Source organism: Talaromyces marneffei, chromosome 5, assembly GCF_009556855.1.
Source record: "Talaromyces marneffei chromosome 5, complete sequence".
Classification (NCBI taxonomy): domain Eukaryota; kingdom Fungi; phylum Ascomycota; class Eurotiomycetes; order Eurotiales; family Trichocomaceae; genus Talaromyces; species Talaromyces marneffei.
The window spans coordinates 1,619,346-1,640,972 of NC_072352.1; the positions used below are offsets into that span (position 1 = coordinate 1,619,346).

Genomic DNA, 21,627 nt, shown 5'->3' on the forward strand with positions numbered 1-21,627 from the left:
CTGTCTCCTATTTCCACTTGGCCCTGTTCGTTCTGTTCCTGTTCCAATTAATCCATCCTCCTTCCCCTACTATTATTATTTCTTCCCTCCTCTTGCAGCTTCAGGGCCTCATGTGGAAGCAGCGCTTTTCGCCCAGAGAAGATCAAGCCTCTCGTTCTAGAGATTCGGGACTCCATTTATCTGATCTGTCTCTTTTTGGGCGTTCGAAGAAAAAGGCATCAGCATCGTTAGCATCTGGTAAGTCAGGTCACTATTGATGTTTGTCTGACTCGGTTTGACTTCCGCACGCACCTCCCCCGAAATGCGCAATTTTGCATACTCACGCAATGCCATTGATTCTTCCTGGTTCAATGGGCACATAATACTGCAATTAATCCAATATCTTCCTCTTCCGTTGTTTTCACACTCCCCTCGCTGGCAGTCATATCGCATGACCTGGTATACCTGGTATCAATCATCATGGGTCCCCGTTTCTGTCCGCTGGCCCCCTCCCCGCGCTCATCACCAACACCCAGCTCATTCCGCCCCAATGCACCCTAAACTCGGTTTTTCTTTGTGTGATGACTTCATCTCATTCATTGAATGACCGAGTCATTTTTCTTTCTCCCTGCTTTATTCGCCGATATTGTGTCAGCCCGGCATAATATAATGCCATGTTGAAAGATAGGCTAACAAAGAGTTTGTCCGTCAATCGGCTGTAGATCAGCACCAATATTCTGCTTCTCCTTCTCGCTCAGACTCTGTCTCGACAACTCGATCATTTCGTCCATCACTTCTCAATCCGTCTGAATATCGTTCGGAGAGTCTTCGGTCGAGACAGTCATATCTCTCTGGTCATCACACAGCATCTAGCTCGGTCTATCCGCCGCAGTCGCAGTCGCAGCACTCAGACAGGGCGAAGCCGTGGTCGGCTTCGTCTTATTCAAACCGCTCACAAACTCCGTTTAATAATCGCGCTGGCCGGAACAGTACCGCAATGATGGATATCGACCGCGCACGAACCCGTAGAGAGCGCACCTTTGTCGGTAGCGCATGCGCCGTGTGCGAAGAACCCCTAGAACATACCTTGCGCGGTGAACGAATTTTACAATTTTCGTGCACTCATGTGTCGCATGAGGCTTGTTTCTACGAGTATATCAAGGAATTTGAATCTCAATATTGTCCCACCTGCAATGCGCCGTTAGGTTTGGACACTAGTCGAGGTGGAAATGTCTTGGATATCGGTAGGTCTAGTCATCTCTTCCGGAACGGTAGTTGTGAAGGGTCTACTAAACTCGATTATGTGCGCACAGAGAAGTTGAGTAACATAGTCCGCTCTGCGTCAGTCAGTGACGCTGCAACAACTCGAAGCACTCTGACCACCCCGACTCCGTGGGATAATCGTAACCATAGCCAGCAGGCTCATCAAGAAAGTCTCAGATCTTACCAAATGCAGCAGCAACAAGACCATAATAATTTCAACAGGCGGGACAGTCGTGACACTAGTAGTCAACGAGAAAGGATTGAACGATTGACTTCAAACAGTTCTCGAAGACAGACGAGCCATAGCCGTCAAGACAGTGGAAACACTGGTGTAGCGTCGTCGGGTGAATATACCGACGGGCAGCAACAGAGCACTGGCCGGCGACACGATTACGACGTACAAGCCATGGAATCGGACTTGAGTCCACGGTCCGGCGCAATCAAGAACCCGATCCCTGCTCCCATTGTCACTGTGCGCAGCGAGTTCCCTACGCTTAATCGCTCACGCCAGCAGCAACCTTTGACTTGTGTCGTTACTGTCGAGGTTCCCGATGGTCATTGGCGACCAGATATGGACGTTCTTCGTTTTACGCCGTTGAATGCTCAGCTTCCTCCAGAAGATGTCTACTCGCCGATTCGTTCACCGACTGTCAACTTATCGCGTTCTGCTCCGGCGGAGTCTCGGGAGAATCTGGACGAAATTGCGGAGGACCTTCGTTTGCGAGTTGAGAATTGGCATGGTTTAGAATTCCAACGGTACGTATTTCTGACTAGGAAGGAAGAGCGTCGCTAATTTGTATAAGATTCGGCAAGCTCCTTTTACACGGATCTTTAAATGTTGGCAAAGATCGGGAATCGTGGCAAGAGCTCGAATGTTATCTGTTTGCTGAAATGCTCATTTGCGTAAAAGAAAAGAAAATGGCCTCGGACGCGGCAGCATATGAATCCAAACGCAAAAGCGGTCGTTGCTCGTTGAAAGGCTCAATTCTGATCAAGAAACATTTGCGCGAAGTCGTTGTGGTGACAGGTACAACAGCCGGACATTTCTACAAACTAGACAGAAGCTAACATTTGATTATAGAGGAGCCAATTCTTACATTGAACCTCATTGTCAGTGATCTACCTTGCTTCCATCTCCGATTCCAGAACAGGGGTCAATTGGATCTGTGGCGTCGCGCCTTTGCTGGATTACACAATCCAGAACCTGTGAGAGATTTTGATGCAGACAGCGCAATTCGGGAAGAGGATGATTATCGTACAACCAAGACCAACAAACGTCAGTCGTCGGCGACCTCCTCCTACGGTGCCAACAAATCCAACAACACTGCGTTGACAGAGTACACCAATTCCATGCGAGATCCCCGCCCCGCCCCTAGTTTCCATGTTCCACTAGACTTGGTCGTTGTAATACCAGTCTCGTCATCTATGCAAGGGTTGAAAATCACTCTGTTGCGCGACGCCTTGAGGTTCTTAGTACTGAACCTAGGCCCACGTGATAGAATGGGTTTAGTCACTTTTGGATCGAGTGGTGGGGGTGTGCCTCTTGTCGGAATGACCACCAAAGCATGGAATGGCTGGGGCAAGATTCTAAACTCGCTCCGACCTGTTGGTCAGAAGAGCTTGCGAGCAGATGTGGTTGAGGGTGCCAACGTTGCTATGGACCTGTTGATGCAACGGAAGTCGAACAATCCTATCTCCACCATTTTGCTGATTAGTGACTCTTCGACTTCCGATCCTGAAAGTGTTGACTTTGTCGTGTCCCGAGCGGAAGCCGCTAAGTATGTTGATATTTTATGATTTGCACTGAATAGTTTTAATGACTTATCTAGGGTTGGAATCCACTCTTTCGGCTTAGGGCTCACCCACAAGCCCGACACTCTGATCGAATTGTCGACTCGCACTAAAGCTTGCTACACGTATGTCAAAGACTGGATGATGCTTAGAGAATGTGTTGCTGGCTGTCTCGGTTCTCTACAGTCGACTTCCCACCAGAATGTCAAGCTTAAGCTACGCTTACCCGAAGGCTCACCCGCCAAGTTTGTCAAGATAAGCGGTGCTCTGCACACTACAAAGCGCGCTACTGGAAAGGATGCCGAAGCTGCTCTGGGCGATTTGAGGTTTGGCGACAAACGTGATATTCTTATCCAGCTTGTTATTCAGCCTGATAATGCCACACAGGAACATGTTCCTCAGGACCCTTGGCAAAGTCTTGTATCTGGTCTTGAAGCGCTCGGCGGCGGCTCTGATGGTGACGAGCAGCGAGTGATCAGTGTAGAGGAAGTTCCCCTGATTCAAGCTGACCTTACATACGGCGACATTCTGCGCGAAGGACATTTGACGCACTCTCCTCGTCCGTCGCTCTTGGCTATTACCATGCTTCCTCCTAACCCACGAGCCAAGCAGGGAGGACGACCTTCAACTCCTCCTATCCCTCCTCATCCATCAATTGTCCAACGACGAATGGAACTATTAGCATCGGACATGCTAACCCGAGCATTGACCTTGGTATCTCGCGGCCAACACGACCGTGCTCAACATTTACTTCATGAGACCCGAAGTATCCTCAAGGGTCTTGGAAAAGGAGGTCTCCCACCTCTACCTCCTGGTGCTGGTAAGCCCAGCGGTCTTTTGAACGACTCCAACAGTCCTTCAGGGACACCTAACTCGACGTCTCCACGCTCGTCGCACTTCCAAGAAACAAACAGCTCATCCGCTGCATCTGAGACAGCTACCATTACTCCTGTTGCTGCTGTTGATCAACACGTCATGTCGGCTCTCGATGCTGATTTGGAAGCAGCACTCGAGTGGATCAACCATCCGGCCGTCTTCGGACGTGATTCCCGCAAAGCCGTGCTTCAAGCTATTGGTGTCGTTTCGTCGCAACGAGCGTTCACATACCGCACGCCTTCTGAGTCCTTGTGGTCAGATCGTGTGGCTGGTGTGAAGCGACTGGCCGATAAGTCCAAGGAGTGGCGTGAGATGGGCGATGATGCCTTGACCGAAGAGTAGTCTTTCTCTTCGAATTGGACAGGTCGACCTCTACGAGTCATGATTTCCTTTTCTTCATACTTTATTCATATTTTCTTCCTTGATATTTTTTCATATTCCCCTTGTTTATGATACCATTTCGTTTCGATATAGGTCTGCATTTGACTCTATGTATTTGTGGGGGTCAGGGTGTTTGTCTTTTCTTCTACATATATCCATTGACTGCCTGGTGTGTATATGACTTGTTCTACTGCGTGTTCTATATTCCACTGCGGTGTCTATACCAGTAGTCGTAGTACTACAGAGTATACATAGTACATACTACTCTGCACGGCTCCTCGTAGTACGTAGTATCAGATAAGCCGGAGATCAAAATACACCGAAAAGCCCATTCAGACGCGCCGCCAAGCCGAAAACAGCTAGCCCGTCACTGCTGAGCTTACCTAACCCGATCCCGTCCGGCCCGGTGAAGAGCGACAAAAAAAGTCCCCAACCTTTCGGATTCAGTTAGCCTTTGGTAAGCAAACTGCATTTTCTCGGAGCGGACTATCTTCTCTTCTCCGTCTCCTGCCTGTGTGTCTCTCTCTCTCCATCCCCATCTCCCCCGTGAGTTTGTAATTTCACATCAATTGCATCTTCACATTCTCACACAATGCTTTCCCGATCATTGTGGGCGCGCCAGGTTGCGCCGCTCAGGCGCCAGGTCGTTGCTGCACCTTTCGCAGCTCGTCGTTCAGTGACCACCGACGCCGCCTCAGCGCATGCTGAGAACATTCCTCAGGTATGTGCCTTATCGTCAAAACAAATCTGTATCATGCTAACTGTAACCTCCTACAGGAAGATGATAAGCCCTTCACAGTCAGACTCTCCGACGAGAGCTTCGAGACCTACGAGCTTGACCCACCTCCTTACACTCTGGAGACCACCAAGAAGGAGCTGAAGCAGATGTACTATGACATGGTTGCCATCCGGTATGTCTACACTCAAGTGTTATACTATCCCCTATCTAATTGAGGTAGACGAATGGAAATGGCCGCCGATCGTTTGTATAAAGAAAAGAAGATCCGTGGTTTCTGTCACTTGTCCGTCGGTCAAGAAGCCGTCGCCGTCGGTATCGAACACGCCATCACCCCCCAGGACAAACTCATCACTGCCTACCGTTGCCACGGTTTCGCCCTGATGCGCGGTGGTACCGTCAAATCCATCATTGGCGAATTGTTGGGTCGCCGTGAAGGTATCGCCTACGGAAAGGGTGGTTCCATGCACATGTTTGCTCCTAACTTCTACGGTGGAAACGGTATTGTCGGTGCCCAGGTGCCCGTCGGTGCTGGTTTGGCGTTCGCTCAGCAGTACAATGGCGAGAAGACTTGCTCTATTGCGCTTTATGGTGATGGTGCTTCTAACCAGGGTCAAGTCTTCGAGGCTTACAACATGGCTAAGCTCTGGAACTTGCCTGTTCTTTTTGGCTGTGAAAGTGAGTTCTTTCCTTAACTCTCAAATGGTTTGAAAGAGGCTAATTAGTAGACAACAAATACGGAATGGGTACCTCCGCCGCTCGTTCTTCCGCCCTAACCGACTACTACAAGCGCGGACAATACATCCCCGGTATCAAGGTCAACGGTATGGACGTCCTCGCCATCAAGGCCGCCGTTCAGTATGGCCGTGAATACGCCACCTCCGGCAAGGGCCCCTTGGTCTACGAGTATGTCACCTACCGTTACGGAGGACACTCCATGTCCGACCCCGGTACCACCTACCGTAGCCGTGAAGAAATCCAGCGTATGCGCAGCACCCACGACGCCATTGCCGGTCTCAAGCAGAAATTGCTCGACTGGTCCGTCGTCACTGAGGAGGAGCTCAAGGCCATTGACAAGGAGGCCCGTGCCTTCATTGATGAGGAGGTTGCTGTTGCTGAGCAGATGGCTCCCCCCGAGCCTACCACCCGCAACTTGTATGAGGATATTTTCGTTCGTGGAAGTGAGCCTCTTTGGATGAGGGGTCGTACCATTGACGAGACTTACTACTACTAAATTAGAAGTCCAGTCATTACTAATGTTCAATAATCACCTTTTGTGACGGACAACACAAACTTTTGTCTATGCTTTATAACTTTGTATTACGGAGTTCAAAAAGAAGCATAAACTATGTACTTGAATTGGGAGCCACATGTATCTTTTCTTCTTTCACATCATTTCCTTTGTTGTTTAGAGTTCTTTCATTTTTTTTGTTGTCATTGACGCTGGTGAGGTGTCTGGCGAGTGTAATCTAGCTCTCAACGCAACACACATACAAATTGTAAAACTTATTTACACTCAGGGGCAGAGAGTAGATGTCAATTATGAATGATTCTTGAGATTAAAAGGACAAGACCGTAGCTATATGAGTAGGGTATCTATGAATAATATTAAAAACAAATATCACGCGAAAATAAGAAAGGTCAAAAGGCGAACAGCTTCCCCCTTACTATCTCATATTTGAGAAAGCAAGGAAGGAGGGTTAAGTAGAACTCTCCCTCCCAGGCTCCTGCCTCAACATCTCCATAATCATCTCCTGCGCTTGCTCTAGGGAATCTAGTTTCGAGGTGAACGCTTCTCGGATTTTGGCCAGTTCCGTCTCGAATTCCGCGCGGAGTTCATTCCTCAGCTTCTTCAGAGCCGCTGGAGGGATGGCCGTTTCTGTTCCTTGGGATCCTTCTGCGTCTGCTTGGTCGGGAGTTGAGGAGGAGGAGGATACGCCGTTTTCAGTGGCGGTGTTGTTGGTGTCTTTATCATTGTTTTGGTTGCCAGTCAAAGCAGCAACGATAGGCGATGAGGTCCTATCGGCCTTTTCCAAATGTTTATTCAGTTTCGTCAATGTCTCCAGAACGGCTGAGGTCAGATTACTATCAACAGCTGATCCCGGAGGTGTCGCCAGAGGTGGAGCATAATATGGTTGCGGTGAAGGATAAGGGTATAATGGATGTGTAGCCGGATGAGCCGGGCTGCGGAACATGGTGTCATATCCATCTGGCATTTTCATGCCTGGCGTCGAGGGTGGTGGAGGACCCATTGGTCCTGCGGGCAGAGGATATGGCCCAGGGCCATATGGACTAGGCCCTGGCGTCAATTTATTAGGTGTTGCTTGCCATGATCCCGACGGCTGTGCAACACTAGCCGATGGCGTATCTCCAGTAGATTTCCGCTTCGTAGCGGGAGTCGAAGACGACGGGGCGGGCGACGAGGGCGACGACCCTGATGCTGTCGTTGCAACAGCAGTAGGCGGTTCCTTCCTTTTCCTCATCGCGGCCCTCTGATCCCGGACCTCAATCCTCCTCTTCTCCGAAACCTCAAACTTCTCCCACGTCGGAATCCATTCGTCCAGCACCTTCTTCCATGGATCCGTAGCCTGATCCGCCTCAATCTTTCCCTCTTTCAAGTCTGCAAGGTACTTGATTCTCTGCCTCGTGACAAGATCAACTTTTCTCCGCACAGAGTGCCACGAATACGGACCGCCGTAGTTCTCTATAAACTCGTTGGCGATGTTCTTCCACCATTCGCAGAGCTTGCTGCGCTCGCCGAAGGTGGAGCTATGCTTGATGCACAGTTCGAAAAGCTTTATTTCTTCCTCGGTGTTGAGGCGGCGTGCATGATTATTGCGGAAGCCTGGTTGCGGAGGGTAGCCCAGGGGTGGCATGCGTTCTCCTAGTCTTTGGCCTGGTTGTCGTGCTTGCTTTTCTGCGCCGTTTGTTGATGAAGTTGCGGCTGGATTGGCCTCATTTCTAGAAGACCTAAAATGGATATCCTCTCCTTCAGAGTCGCCTCGCTCTTCTGCGTCCCCGTCTTCTTCGTCCTCTTCATCATCATCGCCAGATACAGAAGCACTAATAATACTCTCCGGCCTAGCCATTGATGCATCTCTAGGCGGCGTTGCTCGCCCATTTGCCGCGCTAGAAGATGTATGATTACTACTATTTTTATCATTCGCGGCTTGCCCTGAGGGCTGCATCACAGACGGTAACCGCCATCGTCCATATCCATTATCCTGTCGAGCCGACTGCTGTTGTTGTTGCGGCTGTGCTTGCTGCTGTGCCTGCTGCTGTCGTTGCTCTCGCTGTTGAGTGGCAAGTAGAAACGAACCGCTTTTTCCTTCTCCCTGCCAAGGGAACATTTCTATCTCTCGCCCTCGAAATGTTTAGCGTTGATGCTGTGTTGTATAAAACGATGTTGATCACCGTATCGTAACAACGCGAGAAAAGAGACAAGAGAAAAAAAAAGAGCAAATGAAATTTACGAAAATTTTCGGGTAAAAGTGGATTATTGATTAATTTCAAAGCCAGCCACCGCGGAGACCGTGTGTAAAATTGTGTAAATTTTTTGGTGGCTTGGCGCGTAGGGCATATTCATTCTATGGTACTGTATTTTTCATCTGTTTACATACCCATAGTACGTTAAGTTAGTTAGTTCTTATGAATGTGGAATGACACGACTTGGAAGAATCGAATATCATTTACAGTCCCAATGTTATACAAGTACAGCTGGACATACATGCCAACACCCAGATGATGTAGAATCTCCGCTTCTATCATTACATAGTAACAATCGCAATTGAACAAAAAAAGGCCGAGTTAATACAGTGAAGGAAAACGAATCGCCATGGAGTTGAGGGGGAGAGACCAGACTACCGCCTGCGAAGGTACCAGGCAAAAGCAGGCGTCTGAATACTCTCGCCAAACGGACTGGGCACCTCCGAGTAACCCGGTCGCGCAACGGGGTGTCGTAAATAAACAGCAGCGCAGATCTTATGGTTGACCTCCAAGTACCGCGGAATAAATGCAAAAGCATTCATAAAATCGCGAGGCCGCCAGGGCGTTGCATACGGCTTGCTGGCGTCGACGGGATTGTCGCGCATTTGAGCGATGGCCTGTTTGAGAATTTCGAATTCATCTTCGGTGAGTTCGGAGGCATCGACAGAGTTGGGGTTTTCAGCGGCCTGTCTGAATGCTTCTTTCAGTTCCTCACTAAGGCCACTGGTGGAGTCTTCGGCGACGACATCGTCGGTCTTTGTTGCGGCATCTTTCTTATTACGGCGGGAAGGACCAGACTCGGCTTTCTTTGCTTTCAAGAGACCGAGAAGCTCAGAAAATTGCGACTCGAGGCTATCGGCGAGAATCGTGCTGGTGGCGGATTTGGAAAGAACACTGCGAACAACTTTCTGGAATCCACGAAGCTCCTGTTTCTTCTTTGCAGGAAGGACGTCCTTTTCGCGAGACATAATGGTCTTGGCTTGAGCAAGAAGACGTTGTAACGTCTCCTTGGGATCCTGCACTTCTTTAGACACTTCCTCTTCTGCCTTTGTTTCTGTGGTTGATTCCTCGGAGTTTTCGGCCTCGTCGGTTTTTGATGCTGCTCTTTTCGCTAGACGGGTCTCTCGACGTTCGAATTTATTCTTTGGCGCACCTGTAGCGAACATGACCCGTTCAGGCTCGACTTGGAAGAGATCGCCGGGGTTCAGTAGATAACCAGGGAATTGCATCTAATCTGGTCAGCACCAACAGGTCATCAGAAGTGATGGATACGGCGTAAAATATACCTTCTTCCCATTAACAGTAACAGCACCGTGCACCACAAACTGCCTCGCCTGTCTCGTACTACTGGCAAACATAGCTCTGAATATAGCAACATCCAATCGTCGCTCCAACGGCGCAAAGGTCATATTTGTATACGGCGTGCGTTTGGGTGTGAGTGTTTTACCTTCACTCTCCAACCCAGAACCTCGACCGGCAGATATAATGGATCCATCATCTCTGGCAAGTTGTTGCGGGTTCATGGGGACAACACTGGCAAGTCGGCGGGAGAACATTCGGGTCCACTGAGACTCGCGTATTTGCTCGCCGTGATATGATCGGGCTGTGGATTTGGCGGTCCATTTCTGCTGGAAGAAAGTTCTGTTGGCGGTTGGGGGAGCGCGGAATCGATGTAGGTTATATAAGTTGTATTTGCTCCATGATTGTCGAATTTTCTACCATAGTCGAGACAGTCAGTGATGCGCTTTAGAGTCACGATGCAAGCAAGCATTGGTACTTACAGCCTTGCTCAAAGGCGTTGTTGCCCTATTCCTCATGGTGCCGGTGAGTTTGTTGGATGAAAAACAACCTCAACTCTGCTCAGCAACTGTGTCGACTTTCGTCCAGATATTGCTATGCGGACGGAATCTTCCAAAAAAACATCCAGCTCCTGAGCGTGCACGTGACTTCTTTTCAATATTTGCACTGTTTGTCTCCGTTCCTGCCCCTTTGTGCCCTCGGCCAATGACATTCTCCCCCTAGCTCCACTAGCGCTAGCCCTTCTGCCTATAAATACTTCCTTCTTCCCCCGTCAACTTTGAACTTTTCTCTTCTTTCTTTTCTTCATACTTACCTTGTTTGGGTGGCCGCGATCATCAAGGCGGGCCACCACAGATTGGTCCCTGCATTGCACAGCGCGGAGGACCGGTTTGTCCAACGGCCTTTTGGGTCTTTGGCAGGCGTATTCTTTGGCTTCCTTCACCTCTGGTGGACAAATCTTTCCTTTTCATCATTGCCTTCACCTTGTGCGAGGGCGTGGAGAAGAGTAAACACGTCTCCAGGAAATTGTGTAGCATTCCCTGCTCAATCTCGCGTTTATATTAGTTTGACGAGTGTCAACAAATCCCTCGTGGTACGAGCGACTGGATGTGGTACATGTGTGTAGTGTGAGACTCACGAGTATGGAGTTTGGTTTCTAATCGTACAGTCATAGATTGTTCTAACTCTGCATACATATATATCACTGCTCAACCTGTGTACCCTCCCTCCCACTTAATCGCCCCCCCGACGGAAAAGCATCAAATAGCGCCTCAGCCTCCTCAGGACTCATATCTTCTTCCTCGAGCAGCTGACGAGCCATCTCCATCGTCTCCTCAGTAATGCCAGACTCTAAAAATTGGCCTTCGCTGAACGCCAGTCGAGACAGCACAAGTCGATGCTTCTGCTTTGTGCCACTCAAACGCGATAACCCTTCATGAAGGTCCTTGCCACCACCGCTTCGGATAAGCTTGAATATCAAGTGCATCAGTCGGTTGATGAGAGCTGTTCGGATACTGTGCTCTGGACACAGGGTGTATAGACGATCCATTTCGTCGTATAACGTTCGAAAAAGACGTGGGAGGACTAATGGGTAGGAGATGATGGCGGTTTTGCTAGCGTCTGCCATCATATCAAAGCTGTAGAATGTGATCATCTCTAGAAAAGTGAGAGCTTCTAACCGCATTTGACAGATTTGTAGTGGAAGATAGTCTTCTTCGCCTTCATCGGGCTCGATGCGCTGAAAGAGAAGACACGTGACACGCTCAATGAAGTGAAATTCGACCTGTCGTTGTTCTTCCTCGGTGGGCAGTATTGTCCCAAAGGAGTTTTGTCGGAGACTTGTTGATAGAATTTTGAGTGATAGGACAATATCCTGTAGAGGTTGGTGGTCGTTCAAAGTCATCAATAATATATCAAAGTGTATATTGCGCCATAAATGTTCGTGAGATTCGTCATCTTGTCGACAAGCCAGCGCTAAGAGATACATGATCTCTAACGCAAAGGTCGAGTCGACATCTGTATGTAGGACTGTCTGAGGCGTCCTTCGACTTTCGCCCTTGACTTTCGAGGACACCGCAGAATGTTCAAAGCGGGTGGCCGCATTGACGTAGATCGATGCCTGGAGGATACCAGCCAATTCGGTGATAAGCTGTGGACTAATCGAGTATAAGTCGAGCAGGAGAATGAACTTGATTGAAGCCATAAACACGGGTATAACTTTGTAGAACTTTTCTACAAGAGCACGATCCCACAGCTGTATTAGGCAATGAGCATATTTCACAGCGTAGTTGGACGTCACCCCACTCATTGTCTCCAACACGATGGAGGAAATCTTTCGATCCGGTTCGGATGGAAATGCTAGCCCAGCCATCACCTCTAAATCACTCTCCGAATTGGGATGGTTTCTGTGATTCAAGATCTGTGTCATGTAGAACCCTTCTTCAATGCCTTCTCCTGGAACATGCTGTCTTTCATCGGCAACGGTGTCCATGGAATTCAATGCCAGTGTTTCAGCATCCATAGCCCCAATCTCCTGGCTTAATTGGAGAGGTGCCATAGGTATTGGAGCGTCGCTGACTTTGCGCTTTCGTTTCCCAGATACAGTCGGCGTTCCTCGTTTCGATCGTCCACCGGAGGACTTTGTGGGAGACAGGACTCCAATTTCGTCGTCATCGAAGCCATCGCGAAAGGGGAGTGTTCTCTGTTTTCTAGGTGTTTGGGGTGCTTCCGTTCTTTTCTTTGCACGAAGATTGTTGACTCGCAGTGTTTCGTCCCGTAGCTCTTCTCTCAGAAACAAATTCTCTGTTTCAAGTTTTTGTCGATCGTCAATGGCTGCTTGCTGTACGCCTTTATTCTTCGTTGTAAGGTCCGTTAATTGAGTTCGGAGGGAAGCAATCGTGCGCTCGAATTCTTTTGCTTGTTTGGTAAGGTTAGCCCGTAGTATAGCCACCTCGCCGGCTTTTTTGGTCGCGTCTTCTCTCGCTAATGCTAACTGTTCATTAATCGCATCATATTGGCGTGAAAACTAGCGTCGTTAGCTTTGCTTCACTCCATAAGTTTAGAATACGTACCTCCTCAATCCTCGCTCCTATCTCATGGTCATGGTTGTGCTGAACAGGCTGGACGTATCGTGTTTGAACCGGTGTATATTCCCTCTGACTTGGGGCGCGACCATGTAGCACATTCTGAGCAACCCGCGGGTTCGAATCGACGACATCTTCCAACGGTTCGTCGTTGTCTAGAATATCGGCGTCCAGATCGATAACCTCAACATCTCCATAGAAGCCCGACTGGCGCTGTGGAGGAGCACTGTATCGTAAATCGTGATTCAAATGATTTCTGTTCGTCTGAACACTGGTGCTCTGGGTTCGTCCGCCGGGCTGCGGTGCTTGTTGAGTAGCTTGCCAGGCGCTTTGCTCGAGTTGAAGCAGTGTCCCTGCGGGGATTGCATCAAAGTCAAGGCCATCGTCGAGGAACTCGTCATCGCTGTCCATTCCACCAGCCTCTGAATGGTGCCATTAGAATCAAGTCTTTCGCTTGATGTTCGTTTGTTTGGAAATGCAACTGTTTAGGGTAAACTCCGCGCTCCGCACGAGATTCACCCGCCGGCGCCAAGCCTTGTCGCACCGGAGGAACCAACCAAGGCTCCTCAGTTTTAACTGACGTCGACTGCCTCCATCTCCCCCAGTGGACACGAAACACAACACTCACACTCTTTCTTCATCCCCCTTCATCCTTCACCCTACACTTCTCTTGATTTGGTCTGCATCTGTCGCGAAGCTAAATACTTTGTTATTTTCGTCCGTGACAGCGCAGAACACATCTACTCCTTCCTTCTAATTTCTCCATAATGGGCCGAAGAAATGTTAGGTTTCCCCATCGCTCGAATGGCGACCAGGCCTTGCGGTCGAGTTTTTCAGAAGTGAGCGATGGCGAGACATCAGCCAGCAAAGATGAAGGCAATCAACAAGAGGTGAATTCTCGACTCTAGGGCGCAATCGATGTGACGATCAAGCTAATAATAGCGCAGACCTCCGACGCTCCGGCTCTCTCGGACTACGAAAAAAAGAAACAGACCTTCATCACTCGAACGATATGGACCTTTGTCATGATTGCCGGGTTCTTCAGTGCCATGTTCTCTGGACACATATACCTCATTGCCATCGTTACCGCCGTCCAGATTATCTCCTTCAAGGAGGTTATTGCGATTGCAAATGTCCCCAGCAAAGGCAGGAATCTCCGCTTTACGAAATCACTGAATTGGTACTTCTTGGCTACAACCATGTACTTTCTTTACGGAGAAAGTGTCATCTACTATTTCAAACATATTCTGTTGGTTGATCGGATACTGTTGCCATTCGCAACCCACCATCGTTTCCTTAGTTTCATGCTTTACGTTTTCGGCAAGTCACCGGCAACGTATCTAGAGTGAGCACGGCGAACAAAGCTAACGTTTATAGGCTTCGTCTTCTTCGTGGCCACGCTGCAAAAAGGCCATTATCGTTTTCAATTCACCCAATTTGCTTGGACCCACATGGCGCTGTATCTGATCGTCGTTCAAGCCCATTTCATCATGAACAACATCTTCGAGGGCATGATCTGGTTCTTCCTCCCGGCATCTCTCGTCATTACGAACGATATCTTTGCATATGTTTGCGGTATCACCTTCGGTCGGACGCAGCTTATCAAGCTATCGCCAAAGAAAACAGTTGAGGGTTTCATTGGGGCATGGATTTGCACCATCATCTTTGGCTACTTCATGACCAACATTCTGATGCAGTATAAATACTTTATTTGCCCCGTAACGGACTTAGGTTCCAATGTTGTGACTGGCTTAGAATGCACCGTCAACCCAGTCTTCATCCCGACCACATATCACCTGCCTGATTGGCCTCTTCTGCCCACAACGATTCGTGTTGCGCCGATGCAGTTCCACATTCTTGTTTTTGCAACATTTGCATCTCTGATTGCGCCCTTTGGCGGCTTTTTCGCATCTGGCCTGAAGCGCACGTTCAAAATCAAGGACTTTGGCGAGTCCATTCCGGGACACGGCGGTATCACCGACCGCATGGATTGTCAATTCATCATGGGATTCTTTGCGTTTATGTACTACCAAAGCTTCATTGCGCTTCACAAGGCCAGTGTTGGAGATGTCATTGAGACTGCAATCAATGGCTTGACGGTCGAGGAGCAGCTCGAGGTTGTCCGTGGACTTGGTAAATACTTGTATAACCAAGGTGTTGTCACAGAGACGGTACGTTCTTTTACCAAGCACTTAATGGCCCCTTGCTAATGTTTATCAGGCTCTTGAATGTATAACTGGCGAGCTTTTCAGGCGATAGACCCGGGAATAACCCTCTTCTTGACGTGATTTGTACGGAAACCTCAACGTTTCCCGGATTGGAACTTTTTTGACTTCGAAAAACGGCGTACAAATCCGAATCTTACATATTTTAATCTCATGAAAAGTCATCAGCCCAATCGCTTTTAGTGTGCATTGAGGGCGTTTTTGAACAAAATATTGACGACAACGGCCTTACTCTTGCAAACAATATTTTTTGTCCTATTCATCTTCATCCGAGCCGATCCTGCAGGTAGGAGAAGGGATATAGCGCGCCTCCGTGCTACCACCTTAGCCGATAAATCATCGACTCAACCTTTTTGTCCTTCTAGGATTCGCTCGTGTCTTTACTTCAATTCCTCCTGAATCAGATCAGGAAATCTGATTCTCGCGGCAAGGACGGACCCTCTACAAGGGAGAGAAGAAGTTCTGTCTCTATTTGCTGTATTCCTTCTGACTTTTTCTACTCCTGGTCATGATTGTACACCTCTTTGGACTTTATTCTCTGTGCACTTTTCTGGGATGGACCTCTGATTTCGATGGGACTACGGGTTTTATAAATGGTCGAAAGCTCGAGTTGTTTTGTTTCTGTTTCTATACAAAATGGGATGGATGTTGGCATTTTAGTATTGGTATTAGTATTATATTTATTGGGTTAATTTTTAGTATCTATTGGAATGATTTTATTTATTTTTTCCATTTGACTGTGTCTTCGTTCTGTTGACTTTTGTCTACCTACGTAGGTGAAGTCAAGAAAGATTCAAGAAACTTGAGAGAACAGGTATGTCGGTTCCATTTTATCTACACTACAACGAAAACGATACGTCTGCAGAGATGCAGGGAGCTTTTGAGAAACACCAGGGAAAGAGCTGAAATGTGAAGGAAGGGGGTATCACTCAATCAATATGTGAACAACTCGAAAACCACTCGAGGAACCAGCAACAAAAAAAGGAAAGACCCATCTATAAATGCGTATGTCCTGAACAAATGCAACCAATCCAGATACGAAATGCCGAAAGACGAAAGATGACCAGACCAGATCAGACCAGGAGACTCCGTCAACCTCAGAATACCAATGCAACGAACTCAATGATGATGGATCACTCCTCAACCTCCTCCATAGTATCCCTGAAATAGCTCGAAACAACCTTCTTCTCCGCCTCTGCGCGTTTAATATCCAACATGAACCGTACCGTGCCATCACGGCCTCGATCACTCAGACCCGGTTTCTCGCCATTCGCAGATACCGGTGTAAGTGGATTTGGCGGAGGACCAGCCGCTGCTGCTGCATTCTCGAATTCTCGGTCTCGCTGGTCTTTGCCTTTGCCTTTGTTTTTGTTATGTTTGCCGTGTTTGGGGCCGGGACTGGGACCAATGCCGTTGGTTGCTTTGGCGTTGGCAGTGGCGAGTCTGGTATCTCGCCAGTGGGTGAATCGTGGTAGTCCTTCGTCTTCGCTCTGCTTGTTGAGCGGGATGCGGATTGCTAAAAAGGCTTCAAGTGGGTACTCGGGACCGACGACGGTGGACGAACGATGATGAATGTATAGATCAAGCAAGTCCAGCAGTGTTTCTGTTTGTCCGTCTCGTAAGCTTTTACTAAAAGTCTGCAGAAGAGAGAAAGGACATACCCATCACCTCAGCACGTCCCACTTTCCAACTCTCATATCCTTTTCCAGCTTCGACATCTTCTAATCCAGCATTAAGCAGACGTGAAGCCAGTTCCAGACATGCAAACGCCATGGTACCCGTGGTCTGCTTCAAAGGCGCAAATGTGCGATACAAATCGAGAGAGACGCAGTAAGCGACCATCCCGACTTCATCTTCTTTTTTCAAGCCGTATTGCTTGAGAAGTTTGACGAGCAGTTTTTGAGGGTGGCGGTTGCGGAAATCGAAGCCGGATGCTTCTAGCATTAGTCTTTCGAGGATGATGACTCCTCGGGAGTGTTGGTCAAATATCTGAGCAAGTTAATGACCGATCAATTATTTGAAGCAGAAGGGGAGAGAAGCTTACGGCATCGTCAGAAGATACTTGCTCTGAGGGAGGAAGTTTCAGATTATATGCGGCGCATACGATATCGCGACTCTTTTTGAGAGTATCTTCAATTTTACAGGCGGTGAATAAAGCCGCCGCTGCAGCATCCTTGAACGAGTCAATAATCCGAACTGAATATGTAGATGCAGAAAAAACTCACCATATAACTGTACTGGCTGTCAGGATGAACAAGTCTGAACTTGTGATAGTACACACAAGCAGTATTATACGTTCTCACGGGTCTGCAAAAAAAAAAAAGAGAGTCAGCGATTTTGATCAATTCATTCCAACAGTTGAGACGGCATAAACCCATACAGTCGAAGCGCTTTGCGAACATTATCAATCCACGTCACGCCAGAAATTCGAATATCATCTTCGCGTTGCGGATCAACTTCAATCGCCGCTAGACATTCCTGGATCGTATGTTCAAAAACATACGGCTTCGCAACCTGAATAAAAGACGGATGCGGATTCGGTATTTGCATTGCCCTTGGTCCTGTGGGCGGTTGTTGCTGATGTTGCTGTTGTTGAGGCGACGTTTTGTGGCCTTGGTCTTCTGTTGCTGGTATGGCTGATGCGTGCGCAGGAGGAGGCCCATGGTGGTGTGGACGGTTGTGAGGATTATTTCGGCCAGCAGGATGATTGCCGCCGCCGCCTCTTCTTTGGCGATTGTGGTGCCCTGCCATTGTTTATTATTTATTTTTTTATGTTTAGTTGTTGTCCTGGTGAAGATGATGGGATGAATGGTTGTCATAAAAATCGAAATCACGGGTTCGCCTTTGATACCGTAATGGATACCGTCCTTCACCGCCTGATGACTAGAACCACCTGATGACTGATTTTGACGGGTTACTATATAAAATATTTTGAAGCTTTACAACACCATATAAGAATAAATTATAATAAATTTCTGGTGTAGCACTAAATAAGATATAAGGAATCGAACAAGCATAAAAATTAGTCCCGAAAACGCGCAGGGGGCCGGATCGCGCGGCCCCTACGATTTGTAGTAACAACCACCCCATTATCCTCTGTATGAGCCTCAGGCTGCGCTTTTACCTTTACTTGCTTGGAAACTTGCTTTTTTGCTCTTTTTGGAGCACTTGGAGTTGCTAGAACATCATTTTGAAGCTGTAAATGAGCTAACTTAGCGAGTTCTTGCTCGTCCTTAAGGCGTTGTTTTTCCGTAGCCTCTTGCAGGCGCTGTTCTTGCTTTTCTTGCCGGATTTGAGCTCTTTCAGCCTTTTCTTGCTCTTTGGCTTGCTTTGTAAGCTCTTGTTGAAGCTTTTTATCATCTTTACGAGCCTGCTCCTGCGCGGCTTGCTCATCCTTTTTGAGTATATTATCCCGCGCTTGCTGCACCTTTGACGGGCTCATAAAAAGTGCTCCACCTTCATTTTCTGTAGGAATATCGAATAATAAAGCCCTCCCCTTGGTTGAGCGCTTTTTCGAATGAATGAGGGCTCTTTGTAGACCTGCAATCTCATTTTTGAGTAGAATATTCTCTGTAGAAAGGTGGAGCACCGTATCCTTGAGTTGAATCGCTTTTTGATCATATAAATCCTCAAAAACGCCTTGTACAAGCTTCCGAAGCCGTCTCCAATCCTCAGCGGGAATAATTGAAGCTCCAGAATCGCTAGATGAGGGCCGGCTCTCGATTTTCTTAGTAAATTTCTGTATAACGAGGTCCGGATTGAAGGGACATAAACCGGTATGCTTGAACGCTGAGAGTATATTCTCGCTTGTAAAAGTAGCCTCCCAACTCGCCCAAAAAAAGCCTAAAAAAGTCCCGTTTTGTAAGCCGGGTGAAGCCCTGGCAATCGTTTATAAAGCGCCTCAGTTGCTCCGTATAAGCCGTAGAAAGAGGTGAGAAAATAGCGACATCAAGAGGCTGCAAAGTATGTGTTGAATGAGCTGGGAAAATTGCTAATAAGATTCTATTTTTATCACAATATTCAATAAAGCGCATTGTGACGTGGGAGCCATGGCCATCTAGGATAAGCAAGCGCCATCCCCGGCTTGCTTGAGATTTGGTCTCTTTATCAAAAACATTGACCAACCAGGCGAATCCGACCTCATTATTGGTCCATCCTGACTCTGAGGTTGCAAAGAAACAGCGGTGTTGCTCAGCATCAAAATCTTGAAGCCATGAATCCTGCAAATTACCTGATTTGGCCATATAGATAAGAGCAGGCGATATAGCGGTTCCATTGGCACAAATACAGCCAATTGTAGTTATCCATTCCCGGTTTCCATCCTGTAGGTGTTGCTTATATCCTCCTTGCTCATATTTGCGCCGGGTAAAGATTCTTCGCTCTTTTGTGCTTACACCAAGCATAAAGCCCTTCTCATCCATATTATAAATTTGGTCTGGCGTGAGGTTATATTGCTCGATTTTCCGGCCAATAAGCTCAAAATATAATGTGTATTTGTATGCTGAATCTGCCTTCTTTCTATCCGAATCGAGGCCTTTGGAATAGCGAGAAATGACCTTATCCGAATGAGCCTTGAGCCAGCGTGAGGCCCAGTTTTTGCCAGGCTCTTTACCAGATATCTCCCTTGCAAAGTTCTCCAACATGGAATTCGTAGGTGGCAGGCCGCGCTCAGTGAGTTGATTGATCCATTTTATAAGCGTTCTCGATTGCTGCTTGCTCAGTAATCGTTGATTATTATATTGTGCTTCTTTTGAGCCTGTAACACCGCGGAAACGCTTTGAAAGATTTAATTGGTTGACACCGTATGTTCTTGCAACTAAACTAATATTAGGCTTTTCGTCCGGCTTCAAGGAGCGTAACGCTTCAAGTGCGAGCTCATATGAAGCCATATTGGTTGATATATCGCGCTTTGAATTATTCGCGATTTTTCGCGATTTCTACAAAAATCAGTCATCAGGTGGGTCTAGTCATCAGGCGGTGAAGGACGGTACTGGTCCGTGCGCATTCTCCAACTATCAAGTATCAAGTATCAAGTATCAACCAGACCAGACATTTTGATCAATTATGATCGTTTCTTGAAAAAAAAAAAACTTTAGCAAATATTCTTGGTTTATTGAGTAAGGTCTGCGGGAAGAAAAAGGTACTTTAAATCTAAGATACAGCAAACGCCAGTCAATCAACGGCTCTCGATTCGCTCAATATATATTTAAACAACTAACCACGTCCGTATTTATCAATCAACTCACTCATAATCGAAACAGCACCAGATCTATACCCACCTCCAAAGATAGCATGATGATTCAAATGATGATACCTAGACAGACCAGTCAGCAACGGCGATGTTGAGAAGATAGAGAGACTCACAGTTCATAAAGCTTCACCCGATCCTCATACTCCTCCACCGGCTCTGTCCTAGGGACAATAGAATGATACTCATCAAAAAATGCCTTCCCGAAACCACCAAACATATGCATTATCCCCAGCTCATATTCATTATGCGCATAGCAAGCCGAGGGGTCATATACTAAACCTCCTCCTTCGTTTTCGGTGGAAGAAGATCTAACGATTCGGCCGTGACTTGCATTCCCACTCCACAAATCCCCATGGACGACGACGGGGTATATCCCTTCTCCCTGGCCATTTCGATCGTAACCTAGGTGGTCGTCGCCAAGTAACCGTGGGACGACCTTCTCTGCGGTCTTGGTGACTAGATCTCGTAGTCCGGCATCTGAGCCATTTTTCCTCTCGGACTCTTTCAGGATCATGAGTAATCTCTCATTCGAGTAAAAGTCTTCCCACGAGTCGTGAAAGCTGTTGGGTTGGCGCGTATTTCCGCAGTATGTAGGTACTGGAAACCCATATTTCTTCCCCGTCGATGAAGAGGATGAAGGGGCAGGTGTACTATGTAACTTTCCCAACCTCTGCGCAAAACCCGTTTCCGATTTCGCCGTACCAGAAGAGCGAGGGCGACCTGATAAATCCAGAAACTCAGTAACCAGGAAATAGCCTTTGTTGTCTTCTAAAGAACCCCATCCCAAAGCCCTGGGACAGAAACCAGGCACAACATCGGCAATAGCATTCAACGAGGCGAATTCGCCTTCAAACATCTCTTTTCCGTCGGGGGATGTTTTGACAAAGTACTGTCGTTCTTCTTCTTCTTCTTCGGATGAGCCATTGCTTGGTAGAAATACTGTGATACGTCCTGTGTTGGAGAAGCCTGATCCTAGGCCGGACGTTGATAGAGTGGCTTTTGATGGATCGAGATTGGGAAGAGACAGCGCACGGAGGATGGATTGGGGGACTGGTGACATTGTTTCTTTCGTCTTTTTCTATAACTTTCCCAGTTCATCAAGAGTTGAACTTGACGAAGTGAAAGTCAAATTATCAAAGTTGCATACTTGTATAGAAACGTTGATGAGCGCGGGTCTCATGACGTTTGCGGGGCATGTAAGGTACTCAAGCTTATCTCGACAACCTATTACTACGAGATACAAACGAATATCCAAAA

The 21,627-nt window shown here is 47.7% G+C and overlaps 8 protein-coding genes across 8 annotated transcripts; 3 read left to right on the forward strand and 5 right to left on the reverse strand.

Moving 5' to 3' along the window:
* Positions 1-979: 979 nt before the first annotated feature.
* On the forward strand, positions 980-4,251 carry EYB26_006906 (uncharacterized protein; the record flags this gene model as incomplete). The annotated part of the gene is made up of 5 exons (XM_054266179.1): positions 980-1,223; positions 1,293-1,998; positions 2,046-2,269; positions 2,324-3,020; positions 3,072-4,251. The coding sequence occupies 5 exons, from the start codon at positions 980-982 to the stop codon at positions 4,249-4,251; spliced, it is 3,051 nt and encodes a 1,016-aa protein (XP_054122154.1).
* Positions 4,252-4,882: 631 nt separating this feature from the next.
* On the forward strand, positions 4,883-6,260 carry EYB26_006907 (uncharacterized protein; the record flags this gene model as incomplete). Its single annotated transcript, XM_054266180.1, has 4 exons — positions 4,883-5,011; positions 5,068-5,201; positions 5,250-5,704; positions 5,755-6,260. 4 exons carry the CDS (start codon positions 4,883-4,885, stop codon positions 6,258-6,260), a joined length of 1,224 nt encoding a protein of 407 aa, XP_054122155.1.
* A 466-nt stretch (positions 6,261-6,726) lies between these two features.
* EYB26_006908 (uncharacterized protein) lies at positions 6,727-8,376 on the reverse strand (the record flags this gene model as incomplete). The annotated part of the gene is made up of 1 exon (XM_054266181.1): positions 6,727-8,376. One exon carries the CDS (start codon positions 8,374-8,376, stop codon positions 6,727-6,729), a length of 1,650 nt encoding a protein of 549 aa, XP_054122156.1.
* Positions 8,377-8,886: 510 nt separating this feature from the next.
* On the reverse strand, positions 8,887-10,329 carry EYB26_006909 (uncharacterized protein; the record flags this gene model as incomplete). Its single annotated transcript, XM_054266182.1, has 3 exons — positions 8,887-9,741; positions 9,799-10,227; positions 10,294-10,329. The coding sequence occupies 3 exons, from the start codon at positions 10,327-10,329 to the stop codon at positions 8,887-8,889; spliced, it is 1,320 nt and encodes a 439-aa protein (XP_054122157.1).
* Positions 10,330-11,012: 683 nt separating this feature from the next.
* On the reverse strand, positions 11,013-13,305 carry EYB26_006910 (uncharacterized protein; the record flags this gene model as incomplete). The annotated part of the gene is made up of 2 exons (XM_054266183.1): positions 11,013-12,836; positions 12,883-13,305. The coding sequence occupies 2 exons, from the start codon at positions 13,303-13,305 to the stop codon at positions 11,013-11,015; spliced, it is 2,247 nt and encodes a 748-aa protein (XP_054122158.1).
* A 356-nt stretch (positions 13,306-13,661) lies between these two features.
* On the forward strand, positions 13,662-15,153 carry EYB26_006911 (uncharacterized protein; the record flags this gene model as incomplete). The annotated part of the gene is made up of 4 exons (XM_054266184.1): positions 13,662-13,784; positions 13,842-14,214; positions 14,272-15,065; positions 15,115-15,153. 4 exons carry the CDS (start codon positions 13,662-13,664, stop codon positions 15,151-15,153), a joined length of 1,329 nt encoding a protein of 442 aa, XP_054122159.1.
* Positions 15,154-16,252: 1,099 nt separating this feature from the next.
* Positions 16,253-17,870, reverse strand: EYB26_006912 (uncharacterized protein; the record flags this gene model as incomplete). The annotated part of the gene is made up of 5 exons (XM_054266185.1): positions 16,253-16,722; positions 16,781-17,108; positions 17,164-17,292; positions 17,345-17,426; positions 17,500-17,870. The coding sequence occupies 5 exons, from the start codon at positions 17,868-17,870 to the stop codon at positions 16,253-16,255; spliced, it is 1,380 nt and encodes a 459-aa protein (XP_054122160.1).
* Positions 17,871-20,333: 2,463 nt separating this feature from the next.
* Positions 20,334-21,430, reverse strand: EYB26_006913 (uncharacterized protein; the record flags this gene model as incomplete). Its single annotated transcript, XM_054266186.1, has 2 exons — positions 20,334-20,433; positions 20,484-21,430. The coding sequence occupies 2 exons, from the start codon at positions 21,428-21,430 to the stop codon at positions 20,334-20,336; spliced, it is 1,047 nt and encodes a 348-aa protein (XP_054122161.1).
* Positions 21,431-21,627: the final 197 nt, after the last annotated feature.